General features: G+C 37.4%; 1 protein-coding gene across 1 annotated transcript in view; it reads left to right on the top strand.

Annotated features, from left to right (window-relative positions):
- xpr1a (xenotropic and polytropic retrovirus receptor 1a) overlaps positions 1-19,397 on the top strand; it is a 78,612-nt gene that overhangs the window by 43,161 nt on the left and 16,054 nt on the right. Inside the window, exons 3-9 of the mRNA XM_051904038.1 lie at positions 8,773-8,874; positions 12,261-12,481; positions 13,468-13,617; positions 13,790-13,873; positions 14,940-15,021; positions 15,206-15,393; positions 16,881-17,060. Coding sequence (XP_051759998.1) covers positions 8,773-8,874; positions 12,261-12,481; positions 13,468-13,617; positions 13,790-13,873; positions 14,940-15,021; positions 15,206-15,393; positions 16,881-17,060 — 1,007 coding nt within the window. The remainder of the gene's footprint in view (positions 1-8,772; positions 8,875-12,260; positions 12,482-13,467; positions 13,618-13,789; positions 13,874-14,939; positions 15,022-15,205; positions 15,394-16,880; positions 17,061-19,397) is intronic.

Here is a 19,397-nt window from a genome sequence, read left to right on the forward strand (position 1 = left end):
AATCATCCAAATTATGTTTACTTGTTTACAGGCTTTTACTGTCAAGTCACATTCTTGGTGAATGGAATGACTGTGTTGATCTGTCAGTCTGAAGACATGGAGCAGATCTTCCCATCTGATATCTTAAGAATAATGGTTGGGAGGATGAGAATAAAGTTTAGACTGAAATAGTTGTTCACTTTGAGGCTTATTATTTTAAGGATTCCTCCAATGCAGTTTGAAAGATTTAGGTCAAACTGTGTGATCATGAATACCTTCATAAATATAACTTTTCTCATTAGGAATGAAATGGAATGCCTCATTATAATAGTACAACAGTGTATTGTTCTAAATAAACAGTTTAGAACAGAGTTTTTGGGAGTGTTTTGGAATTGGAACACACAGTTTCAGAACCACGGACAGCTCACATACTTGAGTGGAGCTGCTTTCAAATGAGGCCAGGAAAATATTATTATTAAAAAACAGTGGAACCCACTTCTTTTTATGTTCCGTGGCTATTTTTCAATTTAGCTTTTTGTTAAGACATATCAATTGTATTTTTGTTTATTGTTGTTTTTCTTTATTTGTTTTTCAGTTGTATTTCAGAGACTGTATGAAAACATGTACTACTATTAAAAAAGCATAATACTTTTACATACTAACACGTAAATATGACAACTAAACTGTATAATCGAATGTGTCCCAGGCAAAAGATTTCCTGTTCTAGTACATGTATTCTTTTCTAGGGCCGCCCTCGACTAAAGATTTTTCTAGTCGACTAGTAGTTGTTCATTTAAGCAATTAGTTGACTAATCGCATGTGTATATTAATAAGCCATATAAATCATAATAATGAGATTTAATTGCTTATATATAATACATAGCCTAATCAACACTCAAGCGCACACATAAAGCTTGCCACAGCGCACTGGCAAAAATAATAATTATGAATGTGTCATGAAAAAAACAGCAAGGAGACTGTTTAAACATTTTAATAATTTATTGATAATGTTTTCTGTGCTTTCGGCTGTAGAAATTAAGTCAACGATACTGACTTGTCATCTCTGCAGTAGTGGATGCGCCTATATACATGTTTTATATGGATTACATAATCTGAGAATATGTTTTCCTCTTAAATTGGTTGAAAATTGCTTGACATTTCAAGCTTTCTACAGATACTGAGTTTTGGTTTATTTTTTATTTTTTGACACGCTCAAGTTCACAGAGACGGCAGAAAGTGCCTCCTGTTTGTTTTCATCTTACAAAGGCACAACCTTTTCTTGGTATTGTGAGTTTACACAAATAAAAGCAGTACCTTTACCATTTCAAATGATGTATTACTCTTATCTGTATGACCAAAAATTGAGTATTTTTAAGTTATTTCCGCTGTTATCAGGAAAAAACGCAAGTGATTGCGCCAGCGCCTCCATGTCTTGCAGTAAGCGCGCTAATACTTCAGCTTCCACACTCCGCACATTTATCTAGGTTAATGTTAAAGCGAGCAGCCATGTAAAGTTGCTACTACTTACTTGTTTCAAATGATAAGCCATATTTGAGGTCGATGGATGAGGATGATAGGTGAATTTATAGTAGCTGTGTAATATGTAAAAAATAAAAACGTAATATTAATTTTAATATATTTATATTGACCGGCTGATTGTTTTTATGGCTTTTGACATTTTGATTAAATAAATGTTGATTATAATGCTTTTTATTTAAAAAGTATATTTATTTTAATAGTGTATTTACTGTGCTATATGGTTGGCCTATATATTTAGTGAAGTACCACTCAAATCTCTTACTTTGGCTAAATCTAGAAGCGAACAGGAACTAGCAGACACCTGCTAAAAGTATCTTGTCAGGATGACATGTACAGCTGAATATTTCATAGTGTCATTTTTGTGAACCAAATCCGTGGCAGCGTCATGTCTCTGACCAGCTCAGATTTCATGCCCCACCATCCATTTCACATCCCATCTGTGTCATCCACCCCACTTCCTAATGCATTCACCCGGTGTGGATGCTGCCGGGAATTCCGCTCCCCGCCCCCAACCCTACAGAAACCAAGATTTAAACTCTCAATGTGCTGAACGGCTCTCTCTGATGAATGAGTCTAGACTGAGACCTCGAAAGAGCTTCTCCCTCGTGCTTACTTTGCTTTTATACATGTTATTTACACGGAGGCTGCTCTGGGTGTGCCAGACTCGTTAATGTGCATTGCTAATCATCTCCCAACCCTAGAAGCTTCCTGATTGGCTGGGCTAATTGTGGCTTGAGGGACGAGAGAGCTGGTGGAGAGACTGGGGCTGCTACGAGGGTTCTCCTTCATCTCTGAGGGTCTGGTTGAACTTAGCAAGGGGGCAGGGGGGCGAACGGATGGTTGTAAGAGGCTTTTATGTGCTGCGTTTCATGTTTTCACTTTGTGTCTCTTTCCCAGCATGTATCGTTCCTGCTTAACGGGTTCCGCCGCACGGCTGTCCTGCTGCAATCCCACCCACACACTTCAGCCTTTTAATAGAGCATGCCAGCGAGAGCGAATAATCACCCCCTCTAATTTACTCAGGATGATGGGCCCTCGTAAAAGCCTCCAACAACAGAGCGTTTCCTGTGCCTCTTTATTGCCGCCAGGCGTACAGTTTAATTCAACTGCGATGATTGAGATCTCCGTGTAGAGGGGAGATAAGGGATTCGCACCCATGTTTGGCAGCGCTGCGACAATGCAAACAGCAAGACGAGGGCGATAAACAGCATTGAGGCGGTTAAATGGATTGTACAATGAGGAGAGGTCATACAGCTGTCGGTCAAGGAATCGTTGTGTTCACACGCTCGCCACCAGTAGCCCTCTAATGAGAGATGATATCGCTCACCCTAGACAGTACATGCATTGCTCTCTTTGTCTGCGACGTAAAATCATGTACATGCTCAATTGAACTTGCCAGTCTTGCAATGTAATCCTAATGGAAAAGAACTGAAAAAAAAAAGCATTTGCTTTTTTTTTTCCCGAAAGGCTAGACAGATGAATCCTCTTCCTGCAGGGCTTTTTGGGTAAAACAATACACAGTTTGATCCCTTGATCCTTGGGCATAGTCAGTTCTAGTAAATCTAGGCACCCAGAGGGAAAATGTTATATTCATGTGAGCCTGTCAAGAGACTATGATAGAGACAGGGAGAAAGAGAGAACCCCAGATGAAAAAAGTGTTAGTTGCAGCTTTATAGGATTGGTGTGGAGGATTTATGTGTAGGATTGAACACACAGGAAGTTCCTTAGTCAGGAAAAGTGTGCTGATGTCAGGGTTCTGTTCTTCACTCTTTAAATTAAAGCACTGACAGTCAATGTGTTTTATGAATGAAACCAAACAGATTGAAAAGAAATCCATATTTAAAATGTACAGATATCATATCAGACTAGTATTTTTCTGGATATCAGTTTGATCTTTAACCCAAGCCTGACGTATGAAATAATAGTCAGTCTGAAAGATTTTATTAAAATGGAACAGTTTATTAAACCTTGAGACAAATTCTAAAAAACAATTTTTTTTTTTGTTGAGTATTATATTTGATAAATCAGGCTTTTATGATATAGGAAAATATGAAGCTCACACTCGAGTAGGAAAAATGCCTCAATTTTATTTAGATGCCCAAACTAAGCAAAAATATGCAATTTGGTGATATTTATGTAGGCACAAAGTAAAATGAAATACTGACTTGCTTGTAATGTAGACCAATTAGATCTTTATAACAGTATAGCAGACTACTTAAACCTGTATATACCTCGTTTTTTTATGCGTACGCTAGTGTACGCACAGCCTTGGAAAGTACACTTCATTTGACTCATAGGCCCTGTCCCAAATGGCACCCTAAACCCTCACAGTCTTCCTCTGAGTCCGCACTTTCACGACGTAATGCCGCTTTGACTGCCGGGTAAAGTCCTTTGCGTAGCTCACAGTCTTGCGAGCTCAGCAGAAGTGCGCATCGAGGGAGCCGCAAAACGGGGCGCTCACGAGCACCCTTCTTTAAGCTTAAATGACGAATGAGACACCCTACGGTCTTGTAGACTTAACGGACACGCGCACGCAGCGGCCATTGTAAGTCCACAAGCCCGAAAGTGCACATGAAGTGTGCCATTTGGGACAGGGCCACACTTCTATGCACTTTTGGTCTTGTGGACTTACAATGGCTGCCGTGTGCGTGTGTTCGTTAAGTCCATGAGACCGTAGGGTGTCCCATTTGTCAATTTTAGGCTTCAGAAGGGTGCTCGCGAGTGTCCCTTTTGCGGCCGATATGCGCCCTCGATGCGCACTGGTGCGAGCTCCGCTGCAGACTTCTTCCTGACAGTCAAAGTGACGTTACGTCACGAAAGTGCAGACTCGTAGGAAGGCCGTGAGTGTTTAGGGCGCCATTTGGGACAGGGCCATACGCATATGCAGGCATTTGACGCATGCGCAGTTTTGAGCAATCTCTCGCCACGAGTTACAACCCATGTAACTATATTTGTATTCTTTCATGCTAGAGTTGTACAAATGAGGGTACTTTCTAACCTCTTCGCACAATTTGTCGTCTATGTAGGCCTCCATTGTCGCTGTAGCTCGCATGCGTTCCGGTCTGTTCTGTTTATGCAGGTTTTCTTTGACTACCTTGTGAATCGACGTCCCTAGGGCATGGTTGCCACCTTGTGGATAAACGAATTACTGCAAGTAATTACAAGTATGCTACTGCAAGTAACTACAAGTATGCGCTGTTACAAAAATCCAGCGGTGTGCGTACAGTACGCGCGTACTCTTTTGATGACGAAATTCACGTCACGCGCACTGTACGCTGACCCTCGCGTATGCGTAAAAAGTGAACTATACTTTGGGCTTTACATAAAATGCATATGAAAATCAGTTGTCTCAATAATATGCCTTAGTAAGATGATATCTAAATGCTTAGTTTTATGATCAAAGCTCTGTAGTTTTTATTGTGGGGGCAATGCAATACAATGATGATTGAGAGAGAAAAGCCTGATTTATCATATTTTCATACTCACATTTCTTCTAAAATAATGTATGGATAATCAAGTAAACCTAAGTTGCTTCAGTCCATTAAGTGTTCATCTTGAAATATTACTAACAATAACAGTTATTCTTATATTTACTTTATAAAAATCAGTAAAGATTTCACAGCAAAAAGACACATGTACCACAACTTGAAGGCAGAGAGTTTTGGAATTAAACTAAAAGGCTTACTAAAAAGTATAAACTATCAATTAGACGACAGAAAGCATGTAGTAGAATGTGTACAACAGGTTTTTCAGCAAAGTTTTGATCGTGTTGAAAATTTAGATACCTTAGAAATTTGCATATCAAATATAATACAGTGGGCTTTATAGGGTTATCTTCCATCAACAAAACTGGGGTGCGTTTCCCGAAAACATCGTTATTCAACTATGGTCCATTGAACTCTATTGGTAACGACAGAACTTGCGACCATAGTTCGCTTTGGGAAACGCACCCCTGAATGATAGTAAATGTAGACAACATAAAGATTTTCATTTAATTTTTTTTCTCTTGCATTTTGTGTTCATGGCTCTAGTAATGCCAAGGTGGTGGGTTTGATTTTTGTTGATACTAATACACAACTTGCACCTTTATTGTGTTTGCATACGTACAAAATGGCAAGAATTGAAATCTACATGGCATGTGTTACTCTGTTTTCGGTGTGGTCTTTTTCTCCCCTCTGAAGTCAGACTCTTGCTGAAGTCATGTTCCTTTGTGTCCGGGTCATGACAGAGGCATAAAGCCATTGTAAGGCTAACGAGAGCTCTCGTGGTAAACAGCAGGAAGACACCACTCAAGACATTACACAGGGCTTCCTCTGTTACTGTGACCACAGAGATATAATGGGTATACATGCTTTTCTTGTAACAATCTGTGCTATTTGTTCTTGCCATATTGTTAAAATGACATAAAACTGTATTTATGGCTTATTTAATGTTTGTAATGTGACACATTTGTGGAACAGGCTATTCAGTGGGAATATTAGCCATAGGGATTTGATTGGATTGTGGATGTTATATGATATTGGTTAATATTATTTATCTATGCTCACACAGCCTTGGTATCATCAGCAGAAAAGACAAGGAGTTTCAGACATTGCGTGTTTGTGGACTGTTACATTTTGATTAAAGACTATAAAAACAAACTCTTTCATTTTTTAGAATAACATGCACAGATGAATTGTGCAGCACAGTAAGACCTGGAATGCGCATTAAGATGTTAAGAGTTTTGATTTCACGTTGTTTTCAAGGCTAAACAGTAATTCAGACATTTGGTTTATGATGAGCACTGGAAATGTGGTGAACTTAAGTGTTATGTTGTTGTTGTATGAGGGCTGAATGTGTCATTTAGGGGAACAGGTGTCCATGGTTGGAGAGAATTGCTCTTTCTGTCTGTGCTATACATCACACAGAGAGATGCAAGGGGTCAAAGTTCATCATGGGGCATTTCTCTCTCTTTGTTGTCAGTCTTGAAAAGCACATTGAAAAAAAAAAAATTGGCGTGGAAAGAATTTTCACTCAGAAATTGCTTGCAAATTTCACAAATACAAAGAATCTGAAATTAACTCATTGAATTAAACATACAGTTTTGAATTAGAAAGACTGAAATGTTATGTTCTTGTAAAACATACTCTAATAACACTGGTCTACAGCCAAAATGCTTCTGAAATAAATGTAGTCAAACTTTATTAATTCTGGGTCACTGAGAACGAAAACGATGCTTAAAATTGTTGATTGGCTCTAGTTTTCAAGATGTGGTATTGGGTCAGTGTACACGACCCTTGACTTGGGAATAGCAGAGGATAAGTGGGTTATAAAAGGAAGGGATCTCAGTTTAAACTTGAAATGACTAAAACACATCTTTGACGGGATCTATGAATAAGTCTATGACTGGGTTTGGACAGTAATTGCTTTTTAGGCAAATTAATGATTGATGTAATCTGGGGCTGCTAAGACTAGTCTTACAAGTTAGTCATCAAATTTCATTCGTAACTTTTTTACATAAAAACGTAGATTTGTCTAATTTGATACTGAAAAGTAAGACTGACTGCCCCTTGACTAACTGCTAGTGAGTCATACTAGATCTATGGCTATGATTTTGCAACTGGCCCATGAAGCTGGTATTGCGTCATATATGATAAGAATTGCATCATGTTATTCTTAGAAGTCATGGATGATGCAATCATAATGAAGCTTACATCACTCTGCTGAACAAATTGCCCAATATCAGCTCTAAAAATCATGCAGGGGTACAAAACTCAGTTTCTGGAGGGCCACAGCTCTGCAGAGTTTAGTGCTCCAACACACATACCTGTAGTTTTCAAATAAGCCTGAAGGACTTGATGAGCTGGATCAGGTGTGTTTAATTAGGGTTGAACTCTGCAGGACTGTGGCCCTCCAGGAACTGAGTTTTGCACCCCTGTCATACAGTGTCATGCTCTCTTGTCAGTGTTTTATTTTGGGACACATTTCTGTTTAGCCAAAGCGAGCAGAGATATCTTGTACTTGCATGAACAGTTCAGATAAATTCAGATGGAGCAAATGGAGCCCATCAGTGCTTGCAGACTATTGCTGGACAGGGGCAAGAGACAAGGCAAGAAATGAAGAGTTGACACTTAGTGAATAGGACTAAACTATGTACATAATAGCTTTCTGCCTTGTTTTTCATAATACATTTTATTTTATAGCCCTTTTACTTACATACATAGACGTAAAATATAAAAACTTAAATATCTTGGAAACAGTAGCCAATCAGTTGTTTTAATTGTCATATTTGAATTCAGCACTTCAATATACATAATAAATAGCACATTTTATCTCTGAAGCAGACGACTTCTAAAAAAATTGTAGACCAGTGTAATCTTTGTTTATTTACAACTTTTAAAAATCATTTTGACAGTGCAATCCTGTATGCTCATAAAAGAACCTTTGAACAAGTATGGCCACGTTAAATGCAAATAATAATATGCACATAATAATTCTTTCGGCTCCATTTGGTAATGCACAATATTATTTTGCAAATGACAAGTTCTCGTTTACAAAATGTAAATTGTAAGTCTGTTATATTCTTATGTTCTGTGTTTCTTATGAAAATAAAATGAACTGAGTTTTATGTTATGTATTTCTAATTTTTATATAATCAATCCTCCACATTATTGTGCCAGAAAAGCCTTTTTCCACAAACTATATCGATGTCCTATCAGAGATAATGATTAAATCCACTGAACTGATGTGTAACCATAGAACCCACAGACATGTTTGTTAATAAACCTGTTTTTTGTAGTTTATATGCAAAGGCAATATTTGATGCACAGTCTGTATAACCTGAAGTGGATGTGATCAGCTGTGTCTGGAGTGCTGTAATTTTATGTAACAACATCCTGCACAGGGACTACAGATGCAAATTAACTATTTAGCTAACTCTGGCACAACATTTGTGTTGTGCATGGTCCCTGTTAAATAAATAAATAAATAAAATGAACATCTTCATATAATAGATGCTAAAAGCTTTTACCTGACTCTCACTTATTTAAAGAGATATATATACATATATTACATTTGGAATTTAGACTAAGATTTGTTGTTTAAAGCTCAAAGCACTGATTTTATAACTCCCTCAGGGCTTGAAGAGTCAGTATAAAAGATGGAGGCTGTAAATGGTAATATGGATATATTAATCTCTAGTGTGAGTGGATAAGTGCCCACTGCTGAACATGAAAATGAACGCAGATTTACATCTTTGTGTTTTGTCTCTTTCAGTCACAGATGAAGACACCGTTAAAAGGTACTATGCCAAGTTTGAGGAGAAGTTCTTTCAGACATGCGAAAAGGAGCTCTCTAAGATCAACACATTCTATTCAGGTATTGTTTTCTATGCATGCCCTTTTACTTTTCTTGCTGAAGTATTAATTTCCTTCAAATTTCTTCTTATACTTCAAAATTTTATTTTTGTGGAGAGATTGTTAATTAATTAATTAACAATCTGCACAAAAATAAAGTACATGCATCCATAATCAGTCTTACAATATCTTTTTTGAGGATTACAAAAGAGCTTTATTCAGCATTGACCAACATTAATAGTTAACTTCAAATAATACTTACTGTTTGGCTACTATTATTGCATTTATTCTGTAACCCATAAATGGCACAAGTGGAAACAAACTTTACTGTGTGTGGTTGAACTGCAGCGCCCTACTAAATGCCGTCAAGGGATTCCCTGCGCATGAGGTCAGGGTGTACAGCACTATTTGGGAACATGATGTAATATGTAATGCCTGCCATAGTCGTTTTTAACATGCGTCAAGGGGAATAGGCCTAGACTATGTTTGGACTGATAATAAATGCACACTGCAACATAAGCTGTGTTGTTGCATTGACTTCAGGGTAACAGGAATGTCTGATCTCTACTGCCTCTAGTGGCTGGTTAGTGGATAGAACAACAGACATATATTGAAAGCTTGAGATTGATGCTTTGTTTGCATGTTCATGCATTGTTAGCATGCATCATAAATGAGAATATAACAATAGCTAATTTTGCTCGAAATTAAAATCTCAAAATGAGATGCGACAGAGGGATCAGCATTTATACTGAAACAAAGAAGCAGATGTACATTAATAATTTAACACGAAAGGAAAGCATTAATTCTGCTGATAATCTTGTTTAGTCTTTTTATCCTCCAGTTGCCACTGAAAATCATTCACTCCCTCAGTGCTGCAGGTTTGATGGTCGGACCAAAATAAACTCTAATCGAGTTGCCCAGCCAAAGAAAGCTGGCAAGTCCAGTAAGCTGGAAAAATCTCTGACCCCATACTTTATCTTATGCTGTCCTTTTGGAAAAACACATATATGTTTTTCCACAAGGGCAAAATAAGATAAGGTTTCCTTCACTCGAAAGTAGTATAAGATAAAACAGAAAGATGTCAAAAAACATACATGTTAATTTAGCCAATATACAATGTCATTCTGCAGATATTGTTGTCCATGCTAACAAAGGCCTGTTTTCAAGGTTTATGTAGTGATTTGCAAGGCATTATCATATTTGATGAATTAGAAATTGAAATCCATATTAGGATGGCAGCCGCTGTTACTGCATCATAACTAATTCTGTCTGGTTGCCCCAGACTGTGTTATGGCTGAGACCCCTGCCTCCCCCTAAGTGGTCCTGAATTAACAACATAGCTTGTAAACCTTCGGTACATGCAGTCTTTGTCCCAGTGGATGAGATCTGCTAAGCACATAAATTCTTAGCACCATCTTAGCCACGTTCAGCCTGCAGAAGCACAGACCTTAGACTATAGACTTCTATTTCAATTGGCATGAAAGAGCTTGTGCCGTTCATTCGATATGTTGTACTATCCTAAGGTCACATCTTCTATTCACAGCCAATGTTTTTCCTGGACATTCCCTATATCAGCCAGTGCCATATATCTTACTTTTAAGGTGTTCAAGCACGTAGTGCTGAAACCCTATTGTAATTGTTAAAATTTACTAGGATCAGCATTCTCCCCTAAAAGTGATCGGCAGACCAAACCGTAAGTCGTAGAGGCTTGAAACTCTGAGGGGTGGTAGTATTTACACCATCTACAAAGTCACCAAGGCTCGCCCAGATCGGCCTGACAAGGGCGCTACAGCGGTGAAAAGTATGAAATTTTCAGGTATTTTGGATTTTTGCAAACTAGTCCTAGGTTTTTAGCCCGATCGGAAACAAACCAGTGCAGCAAGATCTCTAAGGTCTCTAGGGTCCGCCAAAACGTTCAAAGTGGGTGGAGCCACTTTTACTAAAATGGCTATAACTCATGAATAGAATGAGATATTTTCACCAAACTCAGCACACGTGCGTGGTCGCATGGAAAAAGGAGGCTGCGACTGGCCACTTAGTGGCGCTATAACATGGAAAAAAATTAAAATAGCTATAACTACACAACCATTATTCTGATTGATTTAAAAAATTGGCATGCAGTGTCTTTGTCCAAGGTGTCAAGACTGCCTTTGAGGACATTTACGTATCTCGAAAAACATGGCCGGCGGCAGCCAATGAATTTTGAGCAGCTATCAGACAAGGTTAATGGAGACTGATTGGAACGAAACTTGCTAGGCCTGTTTGATTCATGGCCATGGAGACCTGTGAGAAATTCGAAAGAAATTGGCCACCAGGTGGCACCTTCACATCTTTCACTTGTGTAAAGGATTGTGTATAGCGTAATTTTCCGCACACGCCCATGACATTCGTACCACATGGTATAACTCCTCATACTGAGCAACTTTGCCTCTAGGACCACTGCTGTCCAAACCAACTTTGGTGAACTAGTCCTAAGTTTTTGGCTCAACCTCGATAACTGTTAAAAAGCTTTTAAAAAACATATTTCCTATGGTAAATTGCATGTATTGGCTGAAAATGGTCTTTTCCATCTATGATCGATACCTTTTTACGCATGTGCTTAAAGGACTTAAAGCACTTGAACCCCGATAATTGCTGCTCGCAGCTATATTTTTATTATTTATAGTTGTAAGAATATATATAATGAATACATTTTTTTAAATAATATACACATAAAAATACTATAAATAATATATAATATTACTGACAATATAAAATAAAATAAAAAATAAAGAATAAATGTATTTGAAATGAGAACTTTTTAAAATTGGGATTCTTCATACAATATTGGCTGTTCTAGAAGAAATCCCTGAGGAAGTGGACAAAATAGCCTTGAGGATACAAAGTGTGGCAGCTCTCCTCCTCATTCTCCTTTTCAGCCTGGACTCTGTCGTCTCTCACTGAGGGTTATAACCCATATGGCAGCAGAGCTCCCAGTATTTACTTGTTGAACCTAATACCCATTTCCTTCCTCTGAAAGTGAGATGGGTGAGCAGGCTCCTGTTCATCAAACTGGACTGGGATGCAGGCCAGCGTGGATAATGCTGTCTGAGATATCACCCTTACAGGAAGAGGCTCATCTCTGACAGGAAATCTGTCTGCTTTACTTTCCTGTTGATGGGTAGAATGAGGGATTTATTTGTCATGCAAAATGGGTTCTGGTGCATCTCATTGCACGGTTGTAAGCCAAGCAGGCTTTATGTCTCTCAACAGACATAGTTGGATAGTTCTTAATACATTTTAAGATTGTCTTTTTCCGTCCTGGCGTACACCCAGTTTTCATAAATCATTAGTCTATAATCAAATCAAATAATAATTGTCAATAAAACTGAATTATTAATATTTCTTTCTCTTTTTTGATCTTCACAGAGAAACTGGCTGAGGCGCAGCGGCGATTCGCAACTTTGCAAAATGAGCTGCAGACGTCTCTGGATGCCCAGCGGGAGAGCAACGCTCCAGGGCTGCGCAGTCGCCGCAAAACGGTGTTGCCTTTGTCCAACAAGGAGCGCAACAAACATCGCAACATCAAAGACCTGCAGCTGGCCTTCAGCGAGTTCTACCTCAGCCTCATTCTCCTGCAGAACTACCAGGTCTGATATTTGTCATGTTTTTTGTTGTTGTTCTTCTGAATGTTGACCTTTTCCTGACTCCCTCTTGGGTTTTTTGGTCCTGTTGACACTTTTTTTTTTTTTTTTTATGGTTCTCTGTTGAGAAGAGCACTCGTAGCTCAACATATGTTGCTCTTTTCAGCTGGGTTCATTCATTTTTTCTTCATTCCTGCGCACTTTACAAATGTTATACATATTTCCATGTACTTTTTTGCCCATATTTCCATATTATCCTTCCATCAGTTTAGAAACATTTGACTTAATTTATGTTTGTCATGATTTTAAAACCTTTTTGATCTAAAGCATTCCAAACTTTTTTGCCAGCCAAAAATTTTAATAATTTAATAATAACACATTCACATGTTCACGGTACTCTGATGTCAGTTAATGGTCACATGACATGCAGATAAAGAAATAACATACTTTTTTAGTGTCTTATTTTGATTTGTTTATATTTTAAAATTTATTTTATTTAAATTTCACACTTTTACAATTTATGTAATTGTTAGCTTTTCATGAACCTGTGAACCAAGGATGGGAAACCCTGATCTAAAGGTTTATGGTTGAATTCTTGAAATAAATTTCATACACAAATATTGGTTGTGCTTACATAGGAATTTCTTTACAAAAGTGAAATTTAAATGGATAGTGAACAAAATGCGGTCAACAGGTATCCAGCATACATGTGAATTGCTTTAATACAGTTACAAAATATCCCAGGATGCACCAGATGTCCAGAGTGCAGAGCTGGAATATTAATTTGTTTTCATGATTTTTCTTCTAAAATGTCTAATTATTTTATTACATTATCCTAAATTGTGGAAAATAGCAATAATAAGAAATGAGTAGACATGTCTCAATGCATAGAACTAGAGGATTGCTCTTTCCTGTGTGTTATTAGATGTGTAGCATCTTTGCTCAATTTCACATCTTAATTTCATATTCTGATTTACCTAAACCTCAAACAGAATCTGAACTTCACTGGATTCCGCAAGATTCTGAAGAAACATGATAAGATTCTGGACACACAGCGTGGAGCCGATTGGCGTGTGGCTCACGTGGAGGTGGCTCCATTCTACACCTGTAAGAAGATCACACAGCTCATCTCTGAGACCGAGGTAGACTGCCTGTCTCCATGTTTAGACTTTTGACTTCCTGCTCATAAGATAATCAGATTGTGTTAGTGTTACTGTAAACTCCCGCAGCTGCTGAAAGTGATAAATGAAGCTTTAGGGCAGAAATGATCAAACTGAAATGTGCTGTCTGACCTTTGCCCCCTTGTGTGCCCAGGCTCTGGTGACCACAGAGCTGGAAGGAGGTGACCGTCAGAAGGCCATGAAGAGGCTGAGGGTTCCACCTCTTGGAGCAGCGCAGGTGAAAAAAGAAACTCGCATAGTATATGCAGACACAGAAAAGTGATTGTCCACCTCAGACTTTCATTTGAATGCTATTTGTTTATCTTCAATGCCTTTTAGGTGTGTGAGAGGCCATTTTAATAGCTTGAAAAAAATATAAATAGCATTTAACATCTGGTTGATGCTACATGAAAACTGAACTTGATTCAATCTTCAACTATCCTCCTTCAATTTTCACATGCAAAGATTCTCTGGTTCTACCAGTTGTTTATTTTGATTTCTTTTATTGTAGCTTTATACCTATTAATATCAATTTAATGAAAAATAAGAGGTTAATTTCATTTCGAAATGTTATTATTTTTATACAACTAAAGACTGAAGTCTCTGAGAAAGTAAAGTCTGTTTCAAAAGAACATGAAGGTTAAGCATTCTGTAATTTAATTAACATTTATTAAAGATATTTTGACTTTCAAGTCTATGTAGATTATTTTAGTGATAAATGCAAAATACTAAAGCAAAACCAGCATGGAAACAATGATCATGCTGGTCCAAAAATAACATAATAGCCCATGAAAAATATGTGAAAAATGTATCTGCAGTGTCTTTTCATGCAGTACTTTTAGTTGTAGGTCAATAACAGTTGTGTAAGTCCTCAGGAGCTATATAATGCAAAAGACAGCGTGGGTGGAGAGATGCACCATTGCCTAGAACATCATGTACGATACACTGCAGGAATAAAATACTGCTTTACATTTAATCAGGAGAATTTATTGTCCCCCTGTCCTTTGCATGACGTAAGTGTAAAAAAGTATGCGTTTGTAAAATGTTCAAAATGAAAGCATCAAGGTTTTTTGAGTTGAAGTCATCTACTTATTTTTTAAAAATGCACTGAACTTGAAATGTTAAGTTGCCATGGCTTAAAATTGATCTTTATTTTAATATTTACCTATGTGCAATTGCTAATGCAAAGTTATTTTTAGGTGTATGTGTATATCATAATAGAAAAGCTGCACTGAGATGCATTACTTGTGTTCCTGAAATTTATTGCATTGATCTGTTTTTTTTTTTTTTTCCCTCAACCTCAGCCTGCACCTGCCTGGACCACCTTCCGTGTGGGATTGTATTGTGGGGTCTTCATTGTCCTGGCTGTCGCCTTCGTCCTTACTGGTACAGTTTTTAATCTTGTTGCACACTCAGACCAACATACCAACTATACCTATTGATTTTTATCTTATCCGGTGTATAAATTCCAGCCTTGCTGCTATTATACAACTCATTAATGATAGAACAGTGCAGTAATTTATACAACCTTGTTGATAATCCAGCTGTGTGACTGATCTTTCCCTCTCAGGTGCTTTTTTCATTCGTAATCAGAACATCTGGCCACTGGTGCGCATCTACCGCGGCGGTTTCCTGTTGATTCAGTTTCTCTTCCTCTTGGGGATTAACACTTATGGCTGGAGGCAGGCGGGTGTCAATCATGTGCTGATCTTTGAGCTGAACCCCCGAAATAATCTTTCACATCAGCATCTGTTTGAGGCAAGACACATCATGGAGAAGGAAACTTTACAGAAAGTCTGTATATACACTACCGTTTAAAAGTTTGGAGTCGATAGTTTCGAAAGAAATCTCTTATACTCACCAAGATCAAAATAGTGTAAAAACAGTAATATTGTGAAATTTTTCAATTTAAAGTAACCGTTTTCTATTTGAATATATTTTAAAATTTAATTTATTCCTGTGATGGCACAGCTGAAATTTCAGCATCATTACTCCAGTCTTCAGTGTCACATGATCCTTTTGCTGCTAAAGAAACGTTTATTATTATTATCAATGTTGAAAACAATTATGCTGATTAATATTTTTGGAAACCATGATAAAAAAGAATAGCGTTTATTTGAAATAGAAATCTTTTGTAACATTATATCTTTACTGTCTCTTTTGATCAATTTAAAGGGATAGTTCACCCAAAAATTAAAATCATCCCATTATTTACTCACCTTCAAGCCATCCTAGGTGAATTTGACTTTCTTCTTTCAGCCAAACACAATCTGAGTTCTATTAATAAATATCCTGGCTCTTCCAAGCTTTATAATGGGAGTGAATGGTACCCGAGATTTTGAAGGCCAAAAAAGCTCCAGGGGGTTAATAAAGACCTTCTGAAGCGAAGTAATGTGTTTTTTGTGAGAAAAATATCCATATTTATAATTTTATCACTTGCTTCCGGTAACAGCCGCCCTCGCATTCACAAGAGAGTCAAGTTCCGGCGGAAGGGTGACCTCTGACCCGACATATGACGTTGCTCCTCTTTTCTTATATTGAAATCCTTCAATATTTTTCTTTAAAACTTCTCATTTTAGGCTACTAATTCGTGACTGTTGTTTTGTTTTGCTCTATTTTCTGCATTTTCGCATTTGTCAATTTTCACCTGAGCTTACGCTACACCTTCGTCATACATCAGGTCAGAGGTCACTCTTCCACCGGAACTCAACTCTCTCTTGAACACGTGTACGGCCGTTACCAGAAGCTAGTGATTACAGTTTATAAAGTTATAAATACGGATATTTTTCTTACAAAAATGCATCGCTTCGCTTCAAAAGGCCTTTATTAACTCCCTGGAGCCGTATGGATTACTTTTATGATGGATGGATGTGCTTTTTTGGGCATCAAAATCTTGGGTACCATTCACTCCCATTATAAAGCTTGGAAGAGCCAGGATATTTTTTTAATATAACTCAGATTGTGTTTGGCTGAAAGAAGAAAGTCATTTACACCTAGGATGGCTTCAGGGTGAATAAATTATGGGATAATTTTTATTTTTGGGTGAACTAACCCTTTAATGCATTCTTGCTGAATGAAAGTAGTAATTTCTTTCAAAAAAATCTTACTGACCACAAACTTTTGAACGGTAGCTATAAGGTATACAGTATTTTGACAGATAAAATTACAGGAAGGAAAGAAAAAACTTACAGGTTTTGAAAGTCTGGATGTTCAGCTGAATCTTTTCCCCTTTTCTCTTGCTGTAGATCGCAGGGTTTTTGGGGGTGTTGTGGTGTCTCAGCATCCTTTCCTGTCTGTTTGCGGACTACACTTGGCTCCCTATGCAGGCGAACCCCCTCATCCTCTACGGCTTCATGCTGCTCTTCCTCATCAACCCCTTCAAAACCGCCTACTACAAATCCCGTTTCTGGCTCATCAAACTTCTGGTGAGAGACAAAACTTATCAGCAGATGCTGTGAAGCCTTTACATATTACACATCTAAAACATTATTGATAATGTTTTGAAGAGCCTTCTTCGTCAACATAATGTGGGCAGTGCAGATTATTGCATGCTTAGTAATTGGCTCCATTCAGATATGCTATGCCTATTTTTCTTGATCCAATCAATTCCAGATGAAGTAAAAAAAGTTCCACACCAAATATCCTGTTTAAAGGGTTAGTTCACCCAAAAATGAAATTTCTGTCATTAATTACTCGCCCTCATGTCGTTCCAAACCCGTAAGACCTTCGTTCATCTTCGGAACACAAATTAAGATATTTTTGATGAAATCCGAGAGAATTTACCACATTCAAGGTCCGGAAAAGGAGGTTTATTCATAACATCATAAATGTCTTAAATGTAATTTTTAATCAATTGAATGTGTCATTGCTGAATGAAAGTATCAGTTACTTTAATAAAACTGTGTACGGAGTGTTTTAGTGAGGCGTGCGTGCACGAGTGCGATTATGCGTGTCTCTTTGTGAGGCACGGGGCAGTGAGGTGAGGGAAAATAGATTGCGGCTCTATCTCTGCGGATGTGAAGACTGTGTCTGTGCAATCATTATTGGGATGGAGCCATCAGTGGCCGCCTGCCTCTGTCTCACTGCCCTCCCTACATCTAATTGACCTAGACTGGAGCCTTATTCCTCGGAGCACACGCAGACACACACACACACACACTTCCTGTAGATTAAAACTGACACATACTGATGGCCAAACAGTGGGTGGCTTTCTTCCCAGAGCTCAAACGCGCTGTCACACTCAAGCTGTGCATTGCGCATGCAGCTGTATAACCTTGAAATGTACCTCACATCCAGACCTGTATGCTTAAAACTATTTTATGGACTGCCTTCACCTGTTTCATCAGGTAAAAATAACTGATCAGAGTTTGTGTGGGGAGAAATCGATTTTCACTGGCATTTGAGCCTCAAGAGTATCGGTGTAGTGCAAAAGTGTGTTGCTGGGAAATGTCAGCACTGCCCCGAAGGCTGAGAGAGGTAACATATTTTATTTCATAGGTAGTGTGAGTGTGCCACAGAATAACATTAACAAAAACAATGTGACTCAAGGGCAACACTGGAATCAATCAATTAATTAATTAATTAATTAATGTTAATTTATTTTAAATGTATTTATTTTTTTTTTATTGTCTGTCGTGCAATTTTATTTACAGCTCTTATTTATATGTGCATGCATAAAATGTTAATCTTTGTCATCAAACTTCAATTAAATTATTAGTAAACACATTAGTTTACTGTACTGTTTACTGAGCTTTTAGTATTTGAAACATTAATATTATTAATAGTGCTGTCAAAATTAATGTGTTAACGCATGCGATTAATTTGTTCAGTTTAACGTGTTAAAAATATTTTTAACGCAATTAATGCAGCATCTGTTTTTTTCCATCATTCTTTGGCTCGTGTTTTAGCATTCTCCTGTCTGTGACACACACACACACACACAACTCGTGCGCACAGAAAGCCACTTCATCGTGCCGGCCGCATTGAGATCTCTTTTGCACTTGAACGGACAAAGACACACAAAATTATGCCAAAATGCCCGCTTTGTCGAGTATCCTTGTAGGCACAGTCTTAAATGAGTTAAATAAAGTCTTAAATGAACACAAATAGTTGTGAGAACATAGGATGCAGATCCGAATCACTCACTGCTCTAAATTGAATAACTTTTGTAGCTTTAATAAGTATTAATAAAAATGAATCTATACTTTAATCTAAATTATGCAGTGAAGACTGTGAAGTTTTTGACAACTGCTGATTCTGGATATTTCCTGTTAGATCAAATATTTAAAATATACTGTCTTTATGTTGTTTCTACATTAATTTGGAGATTAAATTAATGAAATTATTACAATATAAAAATATATTATAAACTTTAATGTTAGGTGTGATTAATTACAGAAAAATATGTGATTATTTAGTTCTTTTTTTTTAATCGATTGCCAAATCGAATCGAATCGCAAAGCAACTGGTACAGTTTACCTTGAAGAATCTGACACACAAAAATATTTCATTTAATAATTTATGATCTTTATATAAATAATTTACATAGTTTTATACATCAAAATGGCATGAAGCCTTTTTTAAAACAGTTTTAGCATAAAAATATTTATTACTTTTTTCATGTGCATCTGTCACTCACAGGCAGCTGTATGTGATTTCTAAATATGTAGTCACATGTCAAAAATGATGACATTTTTGCTAGATTAATGGTGTAACACGTCTAACTCAATCCTCACATATAACAGACAGTGTGTGTTTTATTG

This window comes from Ctenopharyngodon idella, chromosome 8, assembly GCF_019924925.1.
Source record: "Ctenopharyngodon idella isolate HZGC_01 chromosome 8, HZGC01, whole genome shotgun sequence".
Classification (NCBI taxonomy): Eukaryota; Metazoa; Chordata; class Actinopteri; order Cypriniformes; family Xenocyprididae; genus Ctenopharyngodon; species Ctenopharyngodon idella.